This window comes from Suncus etruscus, chromosome X (genome assembly GCF_024139225.1).
Source record: "Suncus etruscus isolate mSunEtr1 chromosome X, mSunEtr1.pri.cur, whole genome shotgun sequence".
Taxonomy (NCBI): domain Eukaryota; kingdom Metazoa; phylum Chordata; class Mammalia; order Eulipotyphla; family Soricidae; genus Suncus; species Suncus etruscus.
This window is the reverse complement of record NC_064868.1, coordinates 67,729,171-67,755,195: the sequence shown is the minus strand read 5'-3', so window position 1 is coordinate 67,755,195 and position 26,025 is coordinate 67,729,171. Positions and strand designations below refer to the sequence as shown.

The window sequence follows — 26,025 nt, the reverse complement described above, 5'->3', positions numbered from 1 at the left end:
GTTTTTGGGCCACACCCAGTGATGCTCAGGGGTTACTCCTGGCTATGCGCTCAGAAGTCGCTCCTGGCTTGGGGGACCATATGGGACACCGGGGGATCGAACCGCGGTCCGTCCAAGGCTAGCGCAGGCAAGGCAGGCACCTTACCTCTAGCGCCACCGCCCGGCCCCAGAAAAGGAAAACTTTTTATAAAACTTGCTCTTGCATTATTTTAATGGAGTTATAAAGTATAGTTAATCAAGTTAAATATTATAAGAAATTATACAGTTAATAAATAGCACAAAAAGTAAATAGAGATCAATGATGTGATATAGGAAAATCAAGGAGAAAAGGCAAGGTGAAAAATTGTTCATATCTTAGATCTGTAGGCTGTAGGTAAATAAGCAAAATCAAGGTATTATGGTCAAATATGAATTATTAATTCATCTTTCTTAAAATTGCTATAAAACTCATAGAATATAAGCTCTTACTTCCCTAGTAGAATATCTGAGAATATAATTACCAATATATTCTGTACTGTACTAGTTTGACAGTACAGTAATTTATAACTGAAGTTTTTCTATTTTGGAATTTGAAAATTTTAAATTAGAAAGTTTTGTTGAGTTTTTACAGCTTTTAAAGTACTGTACATTCTAGAGTACTCCAGAAACAATTGGAATCTTCACATTCATTGTCACATTGCATAGCTTTTTAATCAGATTATAAGGAAATCAGGAACTGTATTAGAATATTACTTTCTAGGTGTTGGAAAAATCTGTATATATTTAAGTTTCACACATAAGAAGGTATTTCTGTATGTCTCTTTGATTCTGACTAACTTCACTTAGCATGATATACTTTAGTTCTCTCCATGTCGGTGCATATTATATGATGTCTAATGAATTTTAATAATGTGAATCCTTTTTTGATTGACTCTCATGGTCAAATTTGAACCATCCTTATTTAAATTAGATTTAGCATCTTTAATTATAAGCACATGGTGAATTGTGTAAAAATCAAGAATTCATTATATTTTGTTTTGTTTTTGTATTCAAACAGATTTAGTTCATTTGACCTGTGTGTCTTCAAAAACAGCAAGGGAGGATTTAGAACCAATTGTTCAAAAGTTGTTTGTTCCCTATGCTGAAGTGGAAACAGGTATGAACAATAATGAGTAATTTATGATAGAAAGTCAACGTGACCATTTTATACTTTAAATCTGTAATGAGACTTATTCAATAAGTGTACTCACATTGTGTGTAAGTACATTATTTCCCCCAAAAAAAGAATATTCACTGTACACTGGTAAGGGAAATATCTTAATTAATTATATAATATAATAGTCATATACTATAAGATTATAATTGTTATAATTATAGAATATGCATCTTATGCATACACTCTCATATTTGTATATAAGGTTTTCAAAAAATCAATTGTAGTGGGATGTTGAGCAAATTTTCACTTTCTTTTAATTTCATTATATTGTTGGTATTATAAAAATAGCATATACACACTATAAGAAAAATATATCTTCATTTAAGAAAAAAAATTTCTCAGGGCCAGAGAGATAGTGTAGCATGTAGCATTCTTAACTTTCATGGAGCACATCTGAGCTCAATCCATGGCTCCCATATGGTCCCTTGAACTTTCCAGGAGTGATATCTTAGTACAGAGCAAGAAGACCTGGACACTGTCAGTATATTCAAAAACAAAAACCTCAATTAGGTTATCAAGAGGTAAGAATTCTTCAAAATTAATGATTATTTTACACATATAGCATTCAAACTATGCGATAACTATTTAGCTTTCAAAATATGTATGTATACTTCTTAGTCATGGACAAAAATCATGATTTAAAAAAATCATGAATTTTCAAATCTTTTTTCCTACATTAATATAGAGCTTTACATCTGTGAATTAAGTAAATTGAAGTTTATTTTGTTTGTAAGCAAGTACAAAATATTTTGTGAAGCAGAAATTTTATGCCTGAATCCCCAGGGATTGGAGAGTGCCAGTCAGAAAGTAAACGCTAACACAGGAAATAATCCACACAAGGTTGAAGAGAATAAAGCAGGTTCAGGAAACTTACACTGCAAGTTTTCTGCTAACTAGAAAAAGATAATAACAAGCAGATAGTCTAGTTGTGGAAAACAAAACCACAAGCAGCTTCTCCTTGTTCTCTCTTTGTTTGGAAGAGAAGAAAAACCACCCCATTGGGTGGGAAACTAGTAGTGGTAAGGGACCAATCCAGAGGTACTTCCAGTCCATGAGCAGCAACATGCACAATGTATTTTCTTCATTTATATGAGCTGAATGTGAATTTCTTCATAGTGATTTCATGTCTATTTGAAGTATAGCTATTTCTTCTTAGATTTATTTCTTCATCTCTATCTTCATTTTTAAAAATATTCCATTTGTTTAGACAATTGTTTATGTTTATTCCTATTGTTTTCATTTTAGTTCATTTCCTGCATCTTATTTGTTTTTAATGCAGAGATAGTATATGAGTGCATTTGTATAAGAAAATATATATTTTATAAGAAAATATTAATTTAATTAATATTATTTTAAGTTTTCTGAATATAATTCTTCAGCCTGAGATTTTAATTCACTTGTTTTAAGATTTAGTTTTACATTTACATTTTCCTCATTGTAAGATATAAACTGTTTGGATTATTGGTATAAATGTTTGTATTATTAGTTAAAATTTCATTTCAAAGTTAGGTTACATGATAATATTTCTAAATCTAATACGGAACTATGTTTCTATTGTCAACTTTTTTTTTAGTTTTTGGGCCATACCCAATGATGTTCAGGGTTTACGCCTGGCTATGAGCTCAGAAATCATACCTGGCTTGGTGGACTATATGGAATGCCAGGGGTCCATCCTAGGTCAGCGCTGGCATGCAAGGCAAATGCCCTACCGCTTGTGCCACCGCTCCAGCTTCTCTCTTCTCAACTTTCAAAACTTTACTTAAAAGCACTGAATTTCCTTGATTGCTAAAGGGTTTTTTGTTTGTTAGTTTGTTTTTGGGTCATTCATCTGACACTTGGGTTGTTTCTAGATTCTGGCTATTGTGAACAGTGCTACAGTGAATGTAAGAGTGCATATATCTTTTCTGCATTGAATTTTGGGGACTAGGAATGTATTTCTGGGTCATATGAGAGTTCAGTTTCTAGCTTTTTTGGAGAAATGTCCATATTGTTTTTCCAAAAAGCTGAAACTATCAACATTCCCACCAGCAGTGAATAAGAATTCCTTTCTCCCCACATCTACACCTTCAATGATTGTTACTCTAATTTTTGAAGTGTGCCAATCTGCGGGGTCCTATAAGCCTCCCGGGGGGGCCCGGCCAGTGGGAATCGGCTGGGAGGCTCTCGGACGGCCGCACCTTTATTTGGCTGGGTCAGAAGAATAACCACACCTGTAAAAAATCTGAGAGAGGTTAGTAATAATGACCTCAGGCGATATAACCGGTCTAAGGCAATCTTTATTGGGGTCCAGCATCTCTTATATAGAGGAGGAGAAATGGGCAGGTAAAAAGACGGTGTCAATCATACATTTTGGCGCGAAAGCCATGAGACAAAGGCAGTAAATCGTCTTCCAGAGGGGAGGGAGAAGGAGTGACAATTTTACAATCATTCCCAAGTCAGCAGCTTTCAAGGGATTGCCCTATGACCCTAAAGTGGGGTCTGCAGCTCACTATCCGGAACTATCAGCAGTTTGTGATGGGGCAAGTTTTGTTGCATAGTCATTAACTCCGGAATGAAGTTAAAGGGAGTAGCCTAAATCTGGGAATGGTATCGGGGTGTTTACTTTCTCTCCGGGGCTTCAAAGAGAATATCCTGCAGCTGCAAAATACCTTTTCTGTTAGCTCAAGGACGCACAGCAGAAACTGCACGTAGGCAGCTTTTAGATGAAAAAAGCTGCATAAAGACAGAAGGCAGAAAAATTGATCTCTGACAGGACACTGTCCCCAACATCTCCCCCTTTCTCTTCTAATAAAAGAAGGAAAGTCGTGAGTGGGTGGAAGACCCTGTCTTAGGCTGTAGGGTTTGACCAGGTCGGACATGGCCATCAGCCGCATTTAAAATGATGACTACAGACGCGGTGGGTGTGCATGGAGGTCCGAATTATACGCCATAGCCTTTTGGGGCCATGCCCTAACTGGGACCCTACTAATCCCGTCGTAGGCATCTCACAGCCGAGAGCACAAAGACCGGAGCGAGCTCCGTTTGTTAGCGATGCGCTCAATCTCCTGGAAACTTAGTGGCTGGAAGGGCGGCTTGGTGACTATAGCCAAGTTTTCACAGGAATCATGTGGGGCTAGTTGGCAGTGAACCTGAACAGAGGTTTTTTCCTTATCATCTGCCAGATTTTTAACAAGGTCCGTGAGTTTGCGGAGAGCCCATGGGCCAAGGGAAAGGAGCAGCATGAGGCTAACGAGGGGTCCCAAAACAGTGGACAGTATAGTGTGGAGCCAAGGAGAAGAGAGAAACCAGCCCTGGTACCAACTTTGTTCTTGATTAAAACGGTTCTGAAATTCCTGTATTTCATTACCAATAGGCTGAACACTATCTCTTACTAACCCAGTTTTGTTTTTGAATACACAACATTGTACCTTGAGGGCTACACAGATTCCCCCTTCCTAAAAGAAAAAAAAAAGAAAAAAGAAAACCAAATTAAACCACAGTGGTTTAGCTGCACTATTTTTGCTAGGGATACAACAGTGTGCTTTAAGTAGTATAAACTTATAGTAAGTTTGAAACATTTGTAACAACAGTTATACTTAATGCAGTAACAGATTTTAGAGTATGAACCAATGAATAAATTACTGTGCTTACACCGGTAGCACCCAGGCCTATGGATAAGGCTAGGGTGAGAGCAGTGACTGGTTTGATAGGTAAGTTAGGCATTAAAACAATGAAAACACAGTAGTTCTTAGACTGAAGAAACAAATGTGAAACAATGTTGGGAGATAAACCAGTGAAACAGGCAAAAAACGTTAAATTGGGGGCAATTATGAACTGAAAGGAGAAATCAACGACAAGAATTTGATTACAATTTTCAATAGGGGAAATTATATTGGGCACCAAAAGGCAAAGTTCAAGTTTTACCATTAGTTTTAAAGTTATGCCATGGTTGTTGAGGCTTCATACCGCATAGCAGAAGGTTGGTGTTGTTGGTGAAGTGAGGCAGTTTGAACGGTGGGATGGGTGAGTAGCAGGTACTGGAGGAGGCTTTGACCATGACGACGATGAGCAGCAAAGGGAGAAGAAGAAGGTGTTGTCATCGTCTTGCAAGGGAGAGTCAAGTGGAGCAAACAAATTAATGAAGCCTAGGTTCGAAGGGGGTGGTTGGTGGCAGCCAGGCAGAGTACCAAATTTAGCATTGTTAAAGGTGGAGTCAGTTAGAAACAGGTTCGCAGGAATGGCAGCTAGCAGGAGGGGTGGCAGGCTTTTTTTGAAGTGGATGAAGAGAGGACTGCAAGAGGCTAAGGAAACTGCTTGGCAGGAGGCAAAATGGTTATTTTTGAATGCCACGGAATGCCTCCTGACTACTGTTAGACTTAGCACAAAAAAAATTTTTTTGTTTATAAGTAACAATTGCCAATGTTTTAAATACTTTTAAATTGAACCTAAATGATTTTTGTTAAACTTATTAGTTATTATATTAAAGCTAGATGCTTCCTTTTCTAGCCACATTTGGCCTTATACTTTTGGCCTTAACTTACACATAGCAGAAAGGTGGGGATTGCAAAGTCCAGAAATTCTCCAGGAAAAAGTTATTCCTGATGGCCATTTGAGAATTTTGGGGTTTACCATCCCCTACTCTATATGCCATGCTGATAGGACAAAGCTAGCTTAGCACAGGATTTTTTAGCAGGATTTTACAGTTTGTTAGATGTTTAGACTAAGCCAGGTTAAAAAAAAATTAATTGAAATTTTAAAAATGGATAAGGCTTTAAAAATTGTATTTATTATTAAATGCAAAAATAACAAATAAACAGACAAGACAAAAACAACATGAAACACAACATTGTGGCCACTTTCACTCATAACACGCACACATGAACAAAAGGATTGAATGAAAACTTGCATTAGAAAAATTGACAAGCGCTTTTAAATATTTAGCCGGCATGTTTGTAAAAAAAATTGTTAACATAGCTGGAGTGGAACTGCTGAAAATAAATCTTAAGGTTTAGCTTTAACACAAAACATTTTTAAAACAATTTTATCATGAAATTGAAAATATGAAGTAAAATGTTAGCAGTTAAAAAAAATTTTGTTAAGTAAAATGGTTAGTGAGCACTGCAGAATGAGTTTTCACTTTGAAGCATGATATTATGTGCTGTAAATGAATAGGTTTGTGATAAATTGGTTTAACATTAGAATAGCAAGACAGCTGTAATAAAGTGTTAAAATTTTTATGATTGAACACAAGAGCATGAACTATGATTATTAAAGGTATAAAAAACTGACTTTTAAAAAACAAACAACTGTTTTTACTATGAAGACTTTAAGTGAATAATTTGTAAAAAATATTAGATACCAAATTAACAAGATGTTTAGACATTATAAAATATAGTTAAAGGCATTTGATGTATTTTCACACCTAGAGCTGAAGACCAAAATTATTTTTAACATTTGTTAATTTGCTTATAAAATTTAATTATTTTTATAATACTAATTAACAATATTATTTTAAAAAGGGTTAACTGCAACATGAACAGAGACAATTTAAGATTAAACTTGGAAAATGCAAAATTATTTTTACTTACCTTTGAGTTTAAAATTAGGCTTGAAATTAAAAAGGGACAAAGCTACTTAAGATTTAAATTTATGAACATTAATTTATGAACAAATTTATTTAATTAGTTATTATATTGTTTTTGTTTTTAAAATTGCTTTTATGCCACTGTTGGAACTGTGTAACTGCCTTTAAGGTTCAGACTATTTGGTTTAAGTTTTTTAAATGGCAATGCTATTTTCCTATATATTATTATGCATTCAAAAGAGCTTAGGCTTAGCTCAGAGTTTTGGAATGTTTACACATTATTGTTAAGGAAAGCTGACCAACTTATTTTGCTCACTTGTATTATTTTAGTTTTTTGTTTTTTTTTTTAAATTAACTTTGTAAACATGTGCAGTAATTTTAACAAAGGAGTTTTGCTGCTTTTCCCAATGCAGAGGTTCTTAAAAACAAAGCTAAAAATGTTACAAAATGTTATTTGACTATTAGATTTGAATAGCAAACATGGAGAGGAAAGAGCAATTAAAAAGACAAAATATAAGAAACATTTAAATGCAGATTAAGGAGCCTAAGCTACTAAAAATTGCCCATGACATGAACCATTTTACAAACTTCATATACTTTTAAGATTAAAAATAATTTTTAATAGAAATATAAAAGACTTAAATTTTAATACTCGTGTGTTTGTTTAAGTTTTAAAACACGAAAAGGTTTTTTGTTTACTGATAATTTGTTATTACAAGTAACAGAATTATGACCTTGCTCTAAAATTTTTGAGAGGCATGAACAAAGGGTGTTTATTGCTGTTATTTTCCTGTTGCTTTTTTCTTCCTAGAGAATTTTTATAACCCTGACAGACCTGAATTTAACCTGTACAGACCTGAATTTAGAAAGTTTTTTAATTTTTTAACGTTATAATAATAACTTTACAACACCCAATGCACAAAGCTTAATTACACAAATGCCTTTTGAAGAGGCACATGTATGCCGCAGAATTTAATTTATAAGCTTAACAATTATTTGAGGCATTTTATGAGACACAACAAAATTTTGAAAGCAATTGTAGTTATAAATTGCACATGAATAATTTCTGAATATTTTTACTTGTACCCCTGCCACCTTTTGCCATATTTAGCAGAGCAATTAAACTTGTAACCATAAAGATATACACAGGTTAGCACTATTTTGAGTTTAAACCAAATTTTTACCAACTTTAAGAAAGAAGTGATATTTTTTCTTTAAAATTTATGTTTGCACCTTAGCTAAACAGAAACTTATAGTTTTAAAAACATGTATAAAGTATGCCGCATATACGCCACCTTTGCATAGGTTAAAGGACTTATTATGACATTTTTTAACACATTTAAGACATTTTAATTTTATTAACTGTGGCCTTTATCTTTAGAAAAACATTTTAACTCAGGCATTAGACTTAGGAGAAAGGAACGCTTGTAACAACAGAGAGACAGCTTTAAAAACCTAAGGGAAGGTAGGGCTGCATTTTTATTTTAAGGGATGAAGAAAAAAAAAGGGGGGGGAACCGTTCTGCTCACTGAAATCACTGAAGCGGCCTGAATTTTCTTTGCAGGCAACGGCCACTGGCCAACCCAGACAGGTATATTTGAACACCAGGTACTTTATTTTGCTTGGGGGTAGGTTAAAAAGCCGGAAAAGCGTGTGAATAGCCTAATTTTAGGCGTTCAGGAATGGGGGCGAGCTAAATGGGTTTTGAAATGCCTTGTAAATTTTTACCTAGGCCTGTAGAGGGCGTGTAGCCCTAACGTATTACTTGTTTTAAAACCGCAGAATTTTTGCACTTAATGAAAAAGACACCCATTTGCTTCATGAGGTCTCTGCCCCACAAGTTAATGGGCAGATCAGGGATGATATATGGGCGAATAAAGCCAGTGTTTCCGTTCTCGTCCTGCCACAGCAATTCATTGGCGCTGACAAGGGCTTGTTTGACGGTGCCTGCGACCCCAAAGATAGTGTTATGGGAGCTTGTTGTAGGCCAATTAGGGGGCCAGTTAGTAGAGGAGAAACAGGTAATGTCTGTACCAGAATCAAGAAGGCCGGTAAAGGGTTTGCCTCCCACCGTAATGGCAAGGTGAGGCCTGATTTTGCACTCGACACGAGAGATGGTATAGGGTGTGTGAGTGCCATAGGTTTCGTTTGCTTGAAGCAGTTCAGTGAGATCTTTTATATTTATGGGTTTGTTACGCAGGAGCAATTCCTGCAGCATCTTACTCCTGGTTGATTCAGCGCCGCTGGGTAGAGCATCCTGTTTTTCTGAATCAGAGTTGGAATCTGGAAGTGGAATCGTGGCTGCAGCGGAGGTAGAACCAGCCGCAGCATCCATAGCTTGCAGCTACGAGTGCCTTTTGCTCGCCCGCACTCTGCCCCGCGGGGGGCTGTGGGGGGTGCAGGCGTACGAGAAGGGAGTGGCGGCAGGGGTTAGTAGAAGTTAGTTGCTGTGACACAGACTTTGGAGAGCGACTCTTAGGCACAGAGCTGCTGACAAGCAGGGGTTTGGAAAATGTGCGCTGCGCCTTTAAGAGCTTAGAGATAAGAATTCTCGCCCGCCCGTCTGGAAGAGCTTTACCGCGCAGGGAAGAGAAAAAAAAAAAGCGGCGGGCCTATTTAGGATTTTAGCACAGAGGCTGCAGCTGCAGAAGTGAAGATGAAGGGTTAAAGTAGGGAGGAAACTGAGAGATTTAAAGCGATAGGGAGCCCCGGAAACTGAGAGATTTAAAGCGACAGGGAGCCCCGAAACACTAGATTTCTGGCAAACATCATGAACAAAACATTAAGAAATTACAAATATCTTTTTTTGGTAACCTCTATGTCTGTGTTTCAATTCAGACTGTATATATTAAATGAATTTAAGCTCAGTACTCAGCATGACACCCATGGTAGCGAATCCGATGGGTGAAGCCCCCAAAAGCCAATTAGGGGGCGGCGGGGGGGACGACTTGGAAAAACTGCAGTTTTATTTTTTAAGGCTGACCGTTTCTACGCTTACCTTGATGAGGTATTTTTCTGCGTTTTATGAAACGGCTCCGGACACGCCGCCCTCTGGTCGTCCGAGTGTGGCCGTGGTCTTCTGGCCCAGCGTTGGGCGCCAAAATGCGGGGTCCTATAAGCCTCCCGGGGGGGGGGCCCGGCCAGCGGGAATCGGCTGGGAGGCTCTCGGACGGCCGCACCTTTATTTGGCTGGGTCAGAAGAATAACCACACCTGTAAAAAATCTGAGAGAGGTTAGTAATAATGACCTCAGGCGATATAACCGGTCTAAGGCAATCTTTATTGGGGTCCAGCATCTCTTATATAGAGGAGGAGAAATGGGCAGGTAAAAAGACGGTGTCAATCATACATTTTGGCGCGAAAGCCATGAGACAAAGGCAGTAAATCGTCTTCCAGAGAGGAGGGAGAAGGAGTGACAATTTTACAATCATTCCCAAGTCAGCAGCTTTCAAGGGATTGCCCTATGACCCTAAAGTGGGGTCTGCAGCTCACTATCCGGAACTATCAGCAGTTTGTGATGGGGCAAGTTTTGTTGCATAGTCATTAACTCCGGAATGAAGTTAAAGGGAGTAGCCTAAATCTGGGAATGGTATCGGGGTGTTTACTTTCTCTCCGGGGCTTCAAAGAGAATATCCTGCAGCTGCAAAATACCTTTTCTGTTAGCTCAAGGACGCACAGCAGAAACTGCACGTAGGCAGCTTTTAGATGAAAAAAGCTGCATAAAGACAGAAGGCAGAAAAATTGATCTCTGACAGGACACTGTTTCCAACACCAATCTACTTGGTATAAGTTAGATTGAAAGCTATTGTTTGAAATGTCAAATACATGGATAGAAGTATACTGATACAAGTTTATTAATTTCCTGCTTACAAAGCTAAACTTTACTTCAGCATATTATCAGAACTTTGGTAGAAATTGCCTACTACGTATCATACTAATTGACAAATATATTGTGCTTTAGATATAAGTTAAATTTATGTTCATATTTTAGAAAATAAAGAAGTGGAAAATCCAAGACTTTTATGGGCTATTTACTTCAACATGAGAGATTCTTCAAATGTCAGCAGAGACTCCTATAATGATTTACCACCCAATGTTTATGTCTGTTCTGGGCCAGACTGTGGTTTAGGAAATGATCTTGCAGTCAAGCAGGTAAGACTAATTTATTTTCTCATCATATGTTGTTGTTATAATCAAGAAAGTGAATTTATTTTTTCCTTAGAGATGAGAGATAAAATCAAGAAAAGAAGCATTTTAATCATTGATATTTAAAAATGAAGTATATTGTAATGTTATTTATCCTTATACATATTCATATATATATGTGTATATTAAAGTTTGGGACCTTGACAAGCTGTGATCAGGGCTCTTTACTCTGCACTCGGGATTACTTTTGGCAATGCTTAGGATACTATATGGGGTACAGAGGATTGAAATCTGATCAGACACATACAAGTCAAATGTCCTTCCCAATGTACTATCACTTTATCCCCTTTATTTTTATTGATGTAACATTAGTTTATATGACTAAATTTTTGTGTCATAAAGTCATAGGTTAGTTTTACCATACATACCACCAAAGTGCACTATTTATCCATGACTAACCATTGGACCCTTGAGATCAACCCTTCCACCGTGGCAACCTCAGTTCTGTCCTCAGGTCTGTCTGAATGTTTATTTCTAATAAAAAAATTTTATACCCTTGTTAATTTTTTCACATACCACATATGATTACGATAATCTGATTTCTCTTACTTGCTCTGACTTATTTGCTTAACATGACCTCTACCATTTCTATTCATTTTGTAGCAGACAACAAGATATCATCTTTTCTTATAGATGAATAGTAGTCTCGTATGTAAATAGACAATTCTTCTTTAATGATCCATTGCATAATAGGAATTTGAGTTATGTTACATTAGCCGAATGTTAGCTATTGTAAATAAAAAAGTACTGTGAACATTGCTCTACTTACATTGTTGCAAATTAAACTTATTGTGTTTCCTAGCTATATATTTAGGGGTAGAATTGTTGCACTAGATATTCTATTTCTAATTAGTCCACAAGTTTTCCTACTATTTTCTGTGGAGCTTGAATAATTTTACATTTTCACCAACCGTGAATAAGATTCTTCATCAGCATTATTTTTTGCATTTTGATATGGGGTTTTTCACTTGTTCGTGGTGAGATCATGTTGTTTTAAAATGCATGTCCCTAGTTATATGTTATGCTAAGCATTTCTTTCTTTTAACTCTTGCCATCTTATGTTTTCTTTGTAGAAATGTCTGTTCATTTCTTCTCTCTGGTTTTGATTATTTTCTTATTATGTTTGTTTTGGGATGTTATACTTATTTTGAATATCAGCTCTTTGTGAAATGTGTAGCGTGAAAATATTTTCTCCTAGTTATGAGTTATATTTTAGTTTAGGTGATAGTTTCTTTCACAGTACAGAAAGCAGTTAGTTTGATGTAATACTATGTATTTATTTGTGTTCTTATTCTCCCTGGCAGTGGAGTTGAATCACTGAAGGCCACTGCATCTGTAGGCTAATAACTGCCTCATGAAAAAAAAGTTAAAAATGTATGTCTCTTGTTCATAAAGTTTGATTCTTTAATATATTGTAATATATAGTTGTATTCAGTAAGAATTTGCATTTATATTCCTTACAGATATTGAAGGATAGGTGCAGCCCCCTTTTGTTTTGTTTTGTGTTGTTTAATTTTCAAAGTAACTTGAGCATGAAAGATAATAGTCATCTTGTTAAATTTGGTAGAACTCGGGGGTTGAACCAATAGCACAATACGTAGGACAGTTGCCATGCATGCAGCTGACCTAGGACCAATCCAGATTCTATCCCAGGCATCTCATATGGTCCCGAAGCAATTTCAGAGAGTAGTGCCTGGAGTAACCCCTAAGTGCTGCAGGGTGTGGCTCACTTTACCTCTGCCAAAAAATGTTTGTTAGAACTCACTATGAAAACCAGGTTATCTGGTCTGAGCTTTAGTTGGGGGTAGAAATTTTTAGTTTTCATTTGTTGAGCTTTTAACTGCTCAGTTTACGTTTTTTTATGTACTTTAAATTTGAAGTATATAATTATAAAATATGTTTGTGCTAACTCTAACTCTCTGTTTTAGAGGCATAAAGTTATTATTGATAAAATATAATGATATTTTGTTTGTTTGTTTGTTTGGGCCACACCCGGTTACTCCTGGCTATGCGCTCAGAAATCGCTCCTAGCTTGGGAGACTATATGGGATGCCAGGGGTTTCAAACCGCAGTCTGTCCTAGGGTACCGTCGGCAAGGCAGATGCCTTACCACTCTGTGCCACCACTCCAGCCCCTAATTTCTTATATAGTATAGTATCATCCCTTACTTTTTAATCCTTTTTGTTAGTTTTCCTTTTTTATCACCATAGCCTAGAATTTATTATTTCATTTTATTTCAAAGAACCAGAACATGATAGCATTTTCCTCCTGTATTTTCTTCTTTAGTTTTATTCTGCTTACTTCTCCTTGACTTGTATTCTTTTCTTTTTTTTTTTTTTTTTTTGGTTTCTGGGCCACACCTGGTGACACACAGGGGTTACTCCTGGCTATGCGCTCAGAAGTCCCTCCTGGCTTGGGGGACCATATGGGACACCGGGGGATCGAACAGCAGTTCGTCCAAGGCTAGCGCAGGCAAGGCAGGCACATTACCTCTAGCGCCACCGCCCGGCCCCTATTTTCTTTCTTTTACTGACTTTGGGTTTCATTCATTGTTCTTTTTCTAGTACTTGAAGATGTCAGGTTAGATTTTTTATTTTTTCCCTGTTGTAAAACTTTATTGCTATTAACTTCTTTCTTTGTAATACTTTTGCTGTGCCCTAAGTTCTTATATAGTGTCTTCATTCATATTCCTCTCCAGAAGTTATTTTATTTCTTTTTTGATTTCTGCATTGAGTCAATGGTATTCCCACCTGCAGTGGATAAGAGTTCCTTTGTCTCCACATCCCACCAGCACTGATTGTTCTCATTCTTTGTGATGTATGCCAATCTCTGTGGTGTGAGATGGTATCTCATCATTGTTCTAATTTGCATCTCCCTGATGATTAGTGACAAGGAGCATTTTTTTTCGTGTGCCTTTTTGCCATTTGTATTTCTTTTTTATCAAAGTGTCTGTTCATTTCTTCTCCCCATTTTTTGATGGAATTATATGTTTTTTTCTTGTAAATTTCTGTCAGTGCCCTGCATATTTTGGATATTAGCCCTTTATCTGGTGGGTGTTGGGTGAATAGTTTCTCCCACTCGATGGGTGGCTCTTGTATCCTGGGCACTATTTCTTTTGAGGTGCAGAAGCTTCTCAGCTTAATATATTTCCATCTGTTAATCTCTGCTTCCACTTGTTTTTGTTCTTTCTATTTGTTATTTGGGGGTTGTGCTTCGAGATCTCTCCTGGAGGGACTCAGGGGACCATAAAGATGCAGGGGATTGAACTTTGGTTGGCTGCACACAAAACCTTACTCACTGTCATCTCAATATGACCCATGAATTTTAATTTTTTAGCCAAGATGAAAGATATTTTGAATAAGGGTTTACTACAAAGCAACTGGTAATGTGATCTGAAGTATAAGCTAGAAGATTATAATTAAAGTTTACTGTTATTTCTTACTTTTCTTCCTTAAGAGATAGACTTCATGATTGTCACTACAGAAAGACTATATATATATGATATATTGTATATTTATTATTTATTATATGGCTAATATGTATATAAATAATATATAATATAATGATGTATTTCATACTAATTGTTATGTTAAATATAGTTTGATGTTTATTATACTACTTTAGCATAATGCTCAGTTTGTAATAATCATCTCAATATTTACAAATAATTTTTCAGGTTAACTCTGTTCTAAATCATTTTATGTTTATCCTACCTATTCTAATTGATGGCTTATGTTTTTCCATATTGTCAGTAACGATCTATGTTTTACCAGTATAGAAAATATAAACAGGTACTGGAATGATACAGTGGTAGGACATTTGCCTTGCATGTGGCCCGAGTTAGATCCCCAGCTCCCCACATTGACCCGTCAGCCTGCCAAGAGGGATTTCTAAGCACAGTGCCAGGAATAACCCTTAAGCTCTGTTTGGTGTGGTCCAATAAGCAAAAAAAAAAAAACAATGTTCACATCTCATAAATTTTTGGGTCAAGGTTTTGCTGCATGTAGGTTTGGCTAAAGATCTTGACCTCACATGTGTTATGTTATGAAACATTCAACTTATTGATTTAGTCACATTTTATATATTAAATATTAAATATATATTAAATATATTAAATTAAAATGTTGTGTTGGCAGAATGTTTTTATGTTGTGTAATACATATTGAAATAAGCATAGAAAGTTTTAAAATTTATTTAAAGAAAATGTATCATGTAGTTGGCATAGCTCATCATGATACATTTGTGTCTAGATAAGTGAAAGCAAAGTTAATGAAAAATAGAAAGGAAAATATAAAAAGAAGAGAAGAAAAAAGAACAAGAAAGAAAAAAGTACAATCACAAACACAATTGTGAAAATTATCCCCAATGAAACCATTAGTACAGTGGCAAGTAAGATGATGTTGTTAGCTGCCCTTTCTGTTAAATTGGGATATTTATGGATGACATCATCAAACAAATGAAGATGTCCATAAATTCAAAGCAATCTCTCTGACACTACAACTTTTAGGGGCACGTACTCAGCTGCTAGGCCTCCTGGAAGAAGGAAGATATGGGGAGAGGGTGCCCATATTCACTAAAAAGAAGTCCAGGTGATATCAGCCCCAAAACTAAAGTGTAATCAGATCAGTGTCCCCAGAGGAAATTGTATAGGTGATGAGGCAGTGATGAGGCAGGGCCATGTTGATTGTAGATGATTGTGATTATATTAGGCAGGGCAGGGTCCTGGACCACCCTATCTTCCCTAGATGGCCAGCTTTCTTCTGTGTGGGCCAGTGTAGACATAATCTTTCACAGTTTGGTTTACATCTTTTTAAGAAAAGAGTTAGTCTATGGAACTTGCCTGGTTCAAACATTGTTATTGTGTTTGTATTGACTATAGGTGCTAGGTTTCCTGTAAGAAAGGAGATATGGGGAAGGGTGCCCACACTTGCTCAACAAAACCCTGGTGATATTGTCCAGAAACTGGTGTACCTGAGGTTGTTCCCAAAAGAAATCGAGCATGGGGGCAGGAGAGATAGCACAGCAGTAGGATGTTTGTCTTGAACGCAGCCACCCAAGGACAGACCCTGGTTTGATTTCCAGCATCCCATATGATCCCCCATGCTTGCCAGGAGTAATTTCTGAGTGCAGAGCCAAGAGTAACCCCTGAGCGCTGCTTAGTGTAGCCCACAAACAAAACAAAAAAATCTAGCATGAAAATTATCACAGACCAATTGGTCCTGATACTAACAGAATCTTTGAGGTTCCCTTGAAAGTGTCCCTCAGATTCGGTAATGGGAGACAGAGGTCAAGGAGTCAAGTTGGGTTCAAGCTCTGCTCCATTTCTTCTAATTGTTTCATTTATTCAAATCAAATGTTGGAATACTTATATTCGATTCTTGACAAGTCAAAATTTTTCAGACAAAGTGTTTCAGACAAACCTAATTTTACCAAAAAAAAAAAAAAGCACAGGGTCAAATTGTTCAAAACATAATTTGACACAGGGCAATTTAACTTTAGAAGCTGCCTTTTGCTATCAGAGTCATAGCCAGCAAGGTCACTTAGTATTGTTTTGGTCTTATGCATACTGAACTGGGACCTGAAATGTTAACCTTTACTATGATTGAATGTAGGCTAACAGCAAAGTTAGATTAGAGGATAAGTAATATTTTATAAGACTAAATAAAATACTTGAATCTAAGCAAATGTTCATCATAGGGTATGTTTATATATCTGAGTAATCTTTAAAATGTCAGCTAGAATTATGTCTCAAATAATATTTATGATACATTTCTTTATTTCTCATATGCCTCATGGACAGGCAAAAAAGGTTTTTGTCAGAGCACTAATGCCTGTGAATACAGGTTATTTTTTAAAACATCTTTTTTTACAGGTGCTGCTCTTTCAAACATCCTCTCCTCAAGTAAAGACTGCTTTGGAAAAGGTTCTCTAATAGCAAGCAGCATTAAAAAAAAAACCCTCCCTTAGGCAGTTAGGGTCTTTTTAAACTTGGTGCCTTTCTAGGTCTCAGGATTTGTTTACATGGAAGAAGTAGCAGAAGTTCCTTAAATAATTCAGCTTGCCCTCTTTATACTTCCTAATTATAAGGAACCCAAGTAGCAATATAATTATATCCCAATAATTTTTTTAATAATTTATTTTTATTTTGGGATCACACATGGTGATACTCAGGGGTGACCCCTGGCTCTGCACTAAGGAATTACTCCTGACAGGTTCAGGGGACCATATGTGATGCCGAGGATTGAACACTGGTTTATTGAATGTAAGAAAAAGGTCCTATTCACTGTGTTATCGCTCAGGCCTCTTTAATAGTGTTTTAAATAGAATCACTATGAGATAAGTGGGTGCAAAGTTGTTATGATTTCATTTCAGTCATACAATGCCCAACACCCATCTCTTCACCAGTGGACATTTCCTGCTACCAATGTCCCCAGTTTACTTCCTACCCTTCCACTTGCCTCTCTGGTGAACATTTCTCTCATTTTTCCATTAAGACACTGATTTTCAAAATTGTTATTTAAAGTGTATCATGCATATCATATTACATCCTTTCAAGTTTTTGTTGTGTGGTAATAACCAACTATACTTGTCATAGTGCTCTCTGCTCTTCCCTAACTACACTCCCCTGCTCTTTATAGAAATATTCTAAACATGGACATCCTGTCACTCACGAGAGATATCCTCATCTCTATTATTTTGGGTAATATTACATAAAACATTTTATCCACTCAACACAGTACTTTTCATATTTATCCATGTATAAACAAATTTCATGACATCATTTTTCCTAACAAATGCATAGTATTTCATTGTGGATGGAGATTACATGATATGCATGGTACCCTTCATTAACAATAGTGCAAACTGTAGTATCTTCAAAGGAAAAACGTGAATAGAGAGGAGTTAAATACCTGCCCTAAAGGCAGGCAGAGTGGGAAGTCGGAAAGAAACCGGGGACATTTGTGGTGGGGAATCTTCGTGGGTGTTACAAATATATATAGAAAAGTTTCAAATAGCAATGTTATTTGTCACATTTTCTTTTTTTTTCTTTTTTCTTTTTTTTGGTTTTTAAGTCACACCTGGCAATGCTCAGGCGCTACTCCTGGCTCTATGCTCAGAAATCGCCCCTGGCAGGCACGGGGGACCATATGGGATGCCGGGATTTGAACCACCATCCTTCTGCATGGAAGGCATGCTATCTCGCCGGCCCCACATTTTCTTTCTTTCTGTGTTTTTAATTTTGTTGTTCTTAATTAAGGACACAGTTGATTTTGGTTTAAAAGCTGTTCATAATATAGTTGTTTGGGGCATTCAATGTTCCAAAACCAATTCTACTACCTGTGACCACTTTACTAGTGTCCCCAGTTTCACACCCAGCATCAAGCCTACACACTTGGCAGGCACAATCTAATTTATTTCTTATTGATATAGAAAAAATTTCAATTAGAATTACTGAAAAGTAGATCCGTAAAAGAAAATTTGTGAAAATTGATATAACACTCAATAGAACTATTAAAATCATTAAGGATTTACTGAGCTGTGTATTGCTGGTTGAGCCTTCTGTGTTGTCATTTTTGTTTATTTAGCTTAACTGGTCTCTATTCTACTTTCCTAACTAATTTTCCTTGCTCCTACTGGACTGTCAGTATTGAGGAATTTGGAGGTATTGAGTAATTTGCAGTATTTCCAGATTCTATAGAATTCACCAAGTTATGTTATTCTTGTTCTCAACATCTCGGTTTCATAAAATTGCTTCTGCAGTTCTAGCTTCAGTCCTACCTTGAAGGTAGGAAGAAGAAAGTGTTGCCCAGATACTCTAACTTTCATATCAGATTTTTGAGACCTCATTGACCAGAACTTATAGTGCAAAAACCAGAGGCTGCGATTTATTTTTAAACCCAATGGGGCAGAATACTAGTACCAGCAAAACAATTAGTTGAGCATATAATGAAAAATCTTCCTGATTTGATTAGGCTTTGGTAGAAATTATGTAAATGGGATTATGAGAATTGCATTTCTATTGACATGAAGAATGAATGTTGTTAATGTTTTCAATTTCCAGCTTATTGATAAACAATCAGATAACACCTAATATGTAGGAAGAGTCAACTTAAATCTATATACAAAAATAAAAGTGATGGGCTGGAATACATTGGATAGGAAGTTGGCTTTGCATGTGGTCAACCTTGTTTTGGTCCCAGGCATCCCATGTGCACTGCCATGAGTGATTTCTGAGTGCAGAACCAGGAGTAACTCCTGAACACTGCCAGGTGTAACCTAAAAGTTGAGTTGGTAAGAGGGCTAGATATAGAATGATAAAACTCATTTGTGGGACATTGATAAAAGGATAGTTTAGTAAAATACCCAAAGGCTATAGACCAGAGGAGGTCCACAGTAGGAAGCTTGCAACAAAGAGCAAGGGTGTGCAGTAAGGACAGAGAGGAGACCACTATGACACTGATAGTTAGAAATGATCATTGTAGACAAGAACTGCTTGCTGAAAAGATGTAAATTTATATATGTGATACCCCTTCAGTAACAATATTGCTAACCATAGTGTCTAAAAGAAGATAGCGAGAATAAAAATGTCTGTTATAGAGGTAGTCAGAGGAGAGGATGGTGGTAGTGGTAAGGAGAACTAGGGACACTTCTGGCAGAAAATGTGCACTGATTGAAGGGATGGGTGTTGAACATTATACAACAGAAACTCAATCATGAACAACTGCCTCGCAGTGAGTCAGTTAAAATTTATTTTAAAACACAGAAGTGAAGAGTTAGGTAATTCTGAAAGCAAACTTACAGTGATTAGGATTTTCTAGCCTACAAAGTATATAAACATTGAAATCACATGATCTGGCCCTAATGTATGATGAGACAGACAAATGCTCTTCTCAATAGGTGTCTGGCTCATCTGCCTATACTATATGGCCTGCATATGATGTTGTAAATAACTAAATGTACTTTGGTGGGATAAAAGGTTCCCTATTCTTGTTTTGGTAAGTCACATGTATTGAGCAAGGCTCTCTAAATAAAATGCTTAGGGTGATAATGCATTCTTTAAATAGTTTCAGAAAGGTATATTCATTTAAGCTAATGTTTAAGAACTGTAATATTTTTTCTTCTCTGGACAGGCTGAAACACTTTTCCAGCAAATCTGCCCTAATGAAGACTTTTGCCCACCCCCACCAAATCCTGAAGATATTATCCTAGATGGAGATGGTTTGCAGCCAGAAGCTTCAGAAGTCATACCAGTCACCAACTCAGTGACTCCCAAAGAAAATATAAACTAGGAAACCACAGAGGAATTCCCTGAGTAATGATAATCTAACTAGATACCCCATTTCCATCATTCATCCTTCTCTCAGAATCTTCTTGATGGAAGAACTATAAAAAAAAGTTAAAAAACATCAGAGAGTTGACAAGAGGAAGTGTGATAGAAGTCCAAAAGGGAATTTTCATTTTAAACAACATTTTAAGAACACAGAATACTTGTAAATGACATAGACTTGCCTGCTTCAAGATAGTTTAGCATATAATTATAGATGGATTGATTCTCAGCAATAAAACCTTGGATAAGAAAATGATACTGTGCACTAATATTTCTGTAGATTTAAAACTTTTTCTTGCCATTTCGTTTCTTTATTTGAGTCATATCTTTGCAATTGGCTTACATATTTTCTTTGATTCTTTGAATTATATTTCATTTATATGTATGAGCATCATATAAAGATTACTAAAAATAAGTATAAGTGAACAAACCAAAGTATCACTATCCAGGCAGTAGACTTTCTTTATAATATTTTTGTTTTCTTTTCAGCAGTGTTGTAAATTATTCTAATCAAATGTTTTGACATTTTAAAAGCAAATTGTGAATTCATTGCCTAGTATTTTTAGTGATAGTGACATTTCTATTCGGATAATTTATACACTAGGAAAGCTTAATAATGAAAAAAATGAAAGATTGGATGGAGAGATTTGGATAAGTTAACAAGCATTTGGAAATTCTGTAATGTTAAATAACTGGATCTCTATCCTGTTAATGGATTAATTTAGACCTGGCTATGCTATTGGCAATTTTAGACAAATTGATTAATTTTGTTATATAATTTAACCATACATGATATAGAAATAGAAATACTCTACCTACTTTATGAGAATGATTTTGAATATAAATACATTGTCATTGTTTAAAAGTTTTTCTAAAAGCTGTTCAGGAATTATTTATTTTAGGGGTCAGAGTGATAGTATAGCAAGTAGGACATTGACTTGCACCTGACCAACTCAGGTTCTATCCTCAGCATCCCCTATGGTCCACCAAACATCAAGAGGTGTGATCCCTGAATGTAGTCAGGGGTAAGACTGAGCACAGTCAAGTATGATCCCTGACTGACAAAAATGATTCCATTGTGAGTTGAGAGTCATAGTTCAGTGGATGAAGCATTTGTCTTATACACAACTGAACCAAGTGTGATCCCTAGCATCCATACAGTCCTCCAGGAATTATTATTATCTCCAGTAATAATTCCTGAGTGCAAATCCTCCTGGATTTGGTGCCCTGAGCACCACGTGGTATCTCCCCAAAACAAAAACAAAATCAGAAAAATTATCTCATTGATCTAGGGTGTATATTAAAAAATAGCTTGCCGCAAATAAATTGTTTGCCACAATACCCCAAACTAAATAAATCACTTGTTGCATTAAGCAATGTGTAGTTGGTACAAACCCAGCATTGTTCGGGAGCTACTCCTGACTGCTTAGCAGTCACTTGTGGCAATCCATATGCCATGCTGAGGATTGAACTAAGGTTGTCTATACACAAGGCCTTAATACCTTTACTATCTCTCTGACCCTGCATCATGTTGTTAAGCTAAAAGCATATTTCCTAAATTAGAGTTTTATGTTCATATAGATGAGTAAACACTGTAACATAGAACACTTTAATCTTAAGGAAAACTACAAATTCTTTTGTGGTTTTTTTTCTGGTAGGTAAATGTGAGACTTCCAAGAAATCTTAATAGAATATGACAATAAATAAACTGTTATTTAAGGACTTCCAAAATTACATATATAGATGTAATATATATACACATATGGCTTTACATAGACATTATATCTAGTTCCTGGCACAGTGTCTGTTATTTTTCCCAAATGCTAGCCTCTGAAATGTTCTTTTGTTTTGGGGGGAGCACAACCAAAGGCTCTCAGGGGTTATTCCTGGCTCTGCTCAGAAATCATTCCTGGTAGGTTTGGGGAACCATATGGAATGCCAAGGATTGAACTTGGGTCAGCTGATTTATTGCAAAGCAAATCCCTATCCACTGTGCTATCATTTCAGCCCCCAAAGCATAGTTCTTACTCAAATATTTTTACTGCAGTTGGACTTTGATGTTAAAATTAGATGACTGTTAAAAGTTTATGGAAAAAATAAATAAATAAAATAAATAAAAGTTCATGGGAAGTGGAAAGCACCAAGAATTTTTTTGTCCTTTCACATTTACAGTTTTTTAAAGATAAATTAGAAGCCACACCAAAGAAAATCATGTCAGATACTTGGACCACTCTTACCTAAACTATTTTACAGTTTCTCCTGTATCCCTCTAATCCTCATTTGCTTTCCCTTTTATAATGTTATACAAATCAGGAAATATAGAATTTTATTATGATCTACTGTGTTATTTGGATGCAGATTTGAAATAAAACCATATATCTTAATACCCAATTTGGGCTTATACATACCGAATAAGTACCAGAGACACCAAGGATTGACTCCCTTTCTCAACACAACAATTAAAACAGACTTCACCATATCAGTTTGACTCTGACTGTAATTGTATGTTGTCCAACTAAGATACTGTATTTGATATAGACGTAGAGTTGCAGTCTCCTGAATGTAGCATTCACATTTACATAACTGCCAATGAAAATAGTCTCAAAAATAACAAAAAATCTTAACCTTATTGCAGTTATATTTATAACATAATATCAACCTATAATATCGAACAGAGTTGGAGATATCCAGTAGTATCATAGCTGACCCCATATTCTACCCTTTTTTATCCATTGGGCCCCATAAGATTTTCTCTTCTAAGTTATGTATTAAATACTGCCAAAATGTTTAAAATTTCCTACATATGATTATTGATAACTAAAATATGATACACCTTGTTAACTTGTGTTTAAGAAATCTAGATTATTTCCTGTTATCTTAGAATATAATACAAGTTTTTCTAAAACTTTAGCTAGCTTACTTATTACAAACAAGTTATTTTTCAAAGTTATATGTCAAAAAATTACAATTTACTTTTGTTGTAAAACTAAGCCCGAAGTTATATACTTGAACAAAATGACGATTAAAAAGTATTCAGGGGAGTGAGCATATTGGGACACAGCCACAGTGATAAAAGTTCTTATATCTGCTCTGTGTTTAGAACTGACGCCAGCCATGCTTGGGAGACCAAATGTGATGCCAGGCAACAAACTTGAGTAGGCTGGTTGTAAGGCAGATACCTTATTTCCTATATTGTCCCTCACATTTAAATTTTGAATATTGCTGTTATCAAAGAATTTTTGTTTATATTTAAAATATTTAGTTATGCATGGTTCTTATGAACCAAATGTTACAATATTGCTCAGTTTAGTAATCACTATGAAAACTCATACTAACCCCCACCACCACTGTGTTGTTTCTCATTGATGTGGCTTCCAAAAAACATATCTACAGGTATATTATAAATTTATACTTTTCCTAGGAAGATTAAACTACAATTTTCTTCAGATCATGATACTTAAAAAGTCTATCTAAAAGAATGGCCATGTTAATCTGTTGTAACCACTATCAAGAAGATAGTCCTTTATCAAAACCCTAATGATCCCCAAAATATTTTTTGGAAATTCAATTGCTACATAGAAGTGATACTTAAACACTGGAATTAAACAGTTTTCTTAGAAATAAGTTATTTAATGTAGTTGTTATTGATTAATTATTCTCAGTAGGTTAATTTTGTTAGATCTAAAAAAGCATGAAACAACTATATAATTTGTATACTGTAACAGCAATTTTTAGATGATACAAATTTGACTAATGAAATAAAGTCCTTTCGTAACTTTCACATATTGTATCCTATTAAAATGTTAAAATTTGCTTATATGCAAAGAATTAAAAGATTGTCTTGAAATTTACTTTTGTCAGTCTATTTAAATGTTTAGTAAATGATCCCCTGTAGTGCTTTTGTTTCTGTGTATCTGTCAAACATGTTTGGTTATAAATAAGATAGCATTTGAAACTCCATCTTGTTCTCCACATATTTCTTTATAACCTCTCAGTCTCCCTAGATTTTTGACCTGTCTCTCAGTCCACAAATATGTTCTCAGGCACGGTATACTTAAATGTTAAACCAAGGCTAGTTACAGAGAATGGAAAGAACAAATGTCAGACCTCCAGAAAGTTTCCTGAAGGTTATTATGCAGATCTCATAGATAAATGCAATTTAAAAAAGTAATATCTAAGATTTACAAGCAACTGACTACCATTCCTAGAGGGATTCTTCTCACCACTTAAATTCATTGTACTGCCCCCAGAACACATTCTATTCTTCACCCACCCACCCCCACCCATTTTATTTTTGCTTATTGCTATCCCATCTAACCCTATATAAAGCACTAACTCCAATTTGAGACTAAAACTATTTGAGAGGACAATAAGTCCATCTTCTCAGGTTTCTAGCTTCTGTCATGGCCTCCTTGTCCAGACACTTCAGGGAGTTCTCTGGATCCCAGAAAAGTGGGTGCAGGGTTCAGTGAAGGAAGGAGACACATTCAGTTGTTGTGGTGGATCATAATTGTGTGTCTGTTTATTGAATGCTACAGTGGTGTATTTAAACATGAAATTTACTTGTGAGAGACTGCCTACATCTGCTTTCCTGCAAGGTTAAAAAAATTGTATTTCCTTGATAAAAAAAAAAAGCTTATCAGTACATACTGTTTAATCTATAAAGTTTCTTCACAATAGATAATTCACAGGCCTTTAGTGTGGGTTACAAATCTTCTGAATGATAAGTTCTAATTAAGAGACAGGGGACAGAGATGTAGCGGTGGCGCAAGTGGTAGGGCATGTGCCATACATGTGCTAGCCTAGAACGGACAGTGGTTTGATCCCCCAGCGTCCTATATGGTCCTCCAAGCAGGGGCGATTTCTTTAATTTTCTTTTTCTTTTTTTTCTTCTGGTTCTTCTGGTTCCAGTGATGCTCTGGGGTTACTCCTGACTGTGTGCTCAGAAATCGCTCAATGGGCCTTCTGATTTTAACTTTCTTAAATTATGGTGGCAGTAAGCCTCTAAATAAATTTTTCATCAACTCTTATCTCTAGTAATTGTATTTCAAATAATGAGTATGGAATCTTGGGTTCCAAAACAAAGTTTATAAGAAATGTAATCATGGTCCAGAGAAATAATACATCAATTAAGGCTGTATGGGACCTTGTATGACTGACCTGGATTTGATGCCCGTATCTCATATAGTCCCCTAAAGCACTGTCAAGAATGATTCCCGAGTCTCAAAAGTAACCTTTGAACATTACCGGGACTGCTCCCCACCAAAAAAAAAAAAAAAAAAAAAAAAAAAAAGAAAGAAAGAAAGAAAGAAAAAAAGAAGAAAGAAAAGAAAAGAAACCACCATAGAAAGGTAATTAATTATGGTTTTGTTAAAAGTTCTAGAGGCCAGCCAACATCAGACTTACTCTGAAATCGGGTATGAGGCATGGGTGGGATATGGCTTTATGGTACTTTGATTGCTTTCAAACTTTTCACATCTAATTTAGCCTTTCGGGTTCTAGTTTGGGTTTTGTATTTATATTTTATTTTCACCTCAATTGTCCATAGTTCTCGAATATCCATTAACACAGAGAAACTATTGATTGTTTTATGTAGAATCGCTTATTGAACTATGACTTACTGTTCAGTAAATAGTTAAATCATATTGGTGATCTCTGCAAATTCCTGGTAGCATCTAAAGCTACTCCGGATACAATAACTTATTTTTTAAATATATTTTTATTAAAGTAACAT

General features: G+C 35.8%; 2 protein-coding genes across 2 annotated transcripts in view; one reads left to right on the top strand and one right to left on the bottom strand.

The window, feature by feature from the left end:
* CHM (CHM Rab escort protein) overlaps nt 1-24,138 on the top strand; it is a 199,593-nt gene extending 175,455 nt beyond the window's left edge. Inside the window, exons 13-16 of the mRNA XM_049766603.1 lie at nt 1,037-1,135; nt 10,749-10,909; nt 20,095-20,244; nt 20,423-24,138. Of these exons, the coding sequence (XP_049622560.1) occupies nt 1,037-1,135; nt 10,749-10,909; nt 20,095-20,244; nt 20,423-20,458 (446 nt within the window). The 3' untranslated portion in view covers nt 20,459-24,138. The remainder of the gene's footprint in view (nt 1-1,036; nt 1,136-10,748; nt 10,910-20,094; nt 20,245-20,422) is intronic.
* Nucleotides 1-26,025, bottom strand: part of PCDH11X (protocadherin 11 X-linked) — a 1,221,358-nt gene that overhangs the window by 533,764 nt on the left and 661,569 nt on the right. The window lies entirely within an intron of this gene.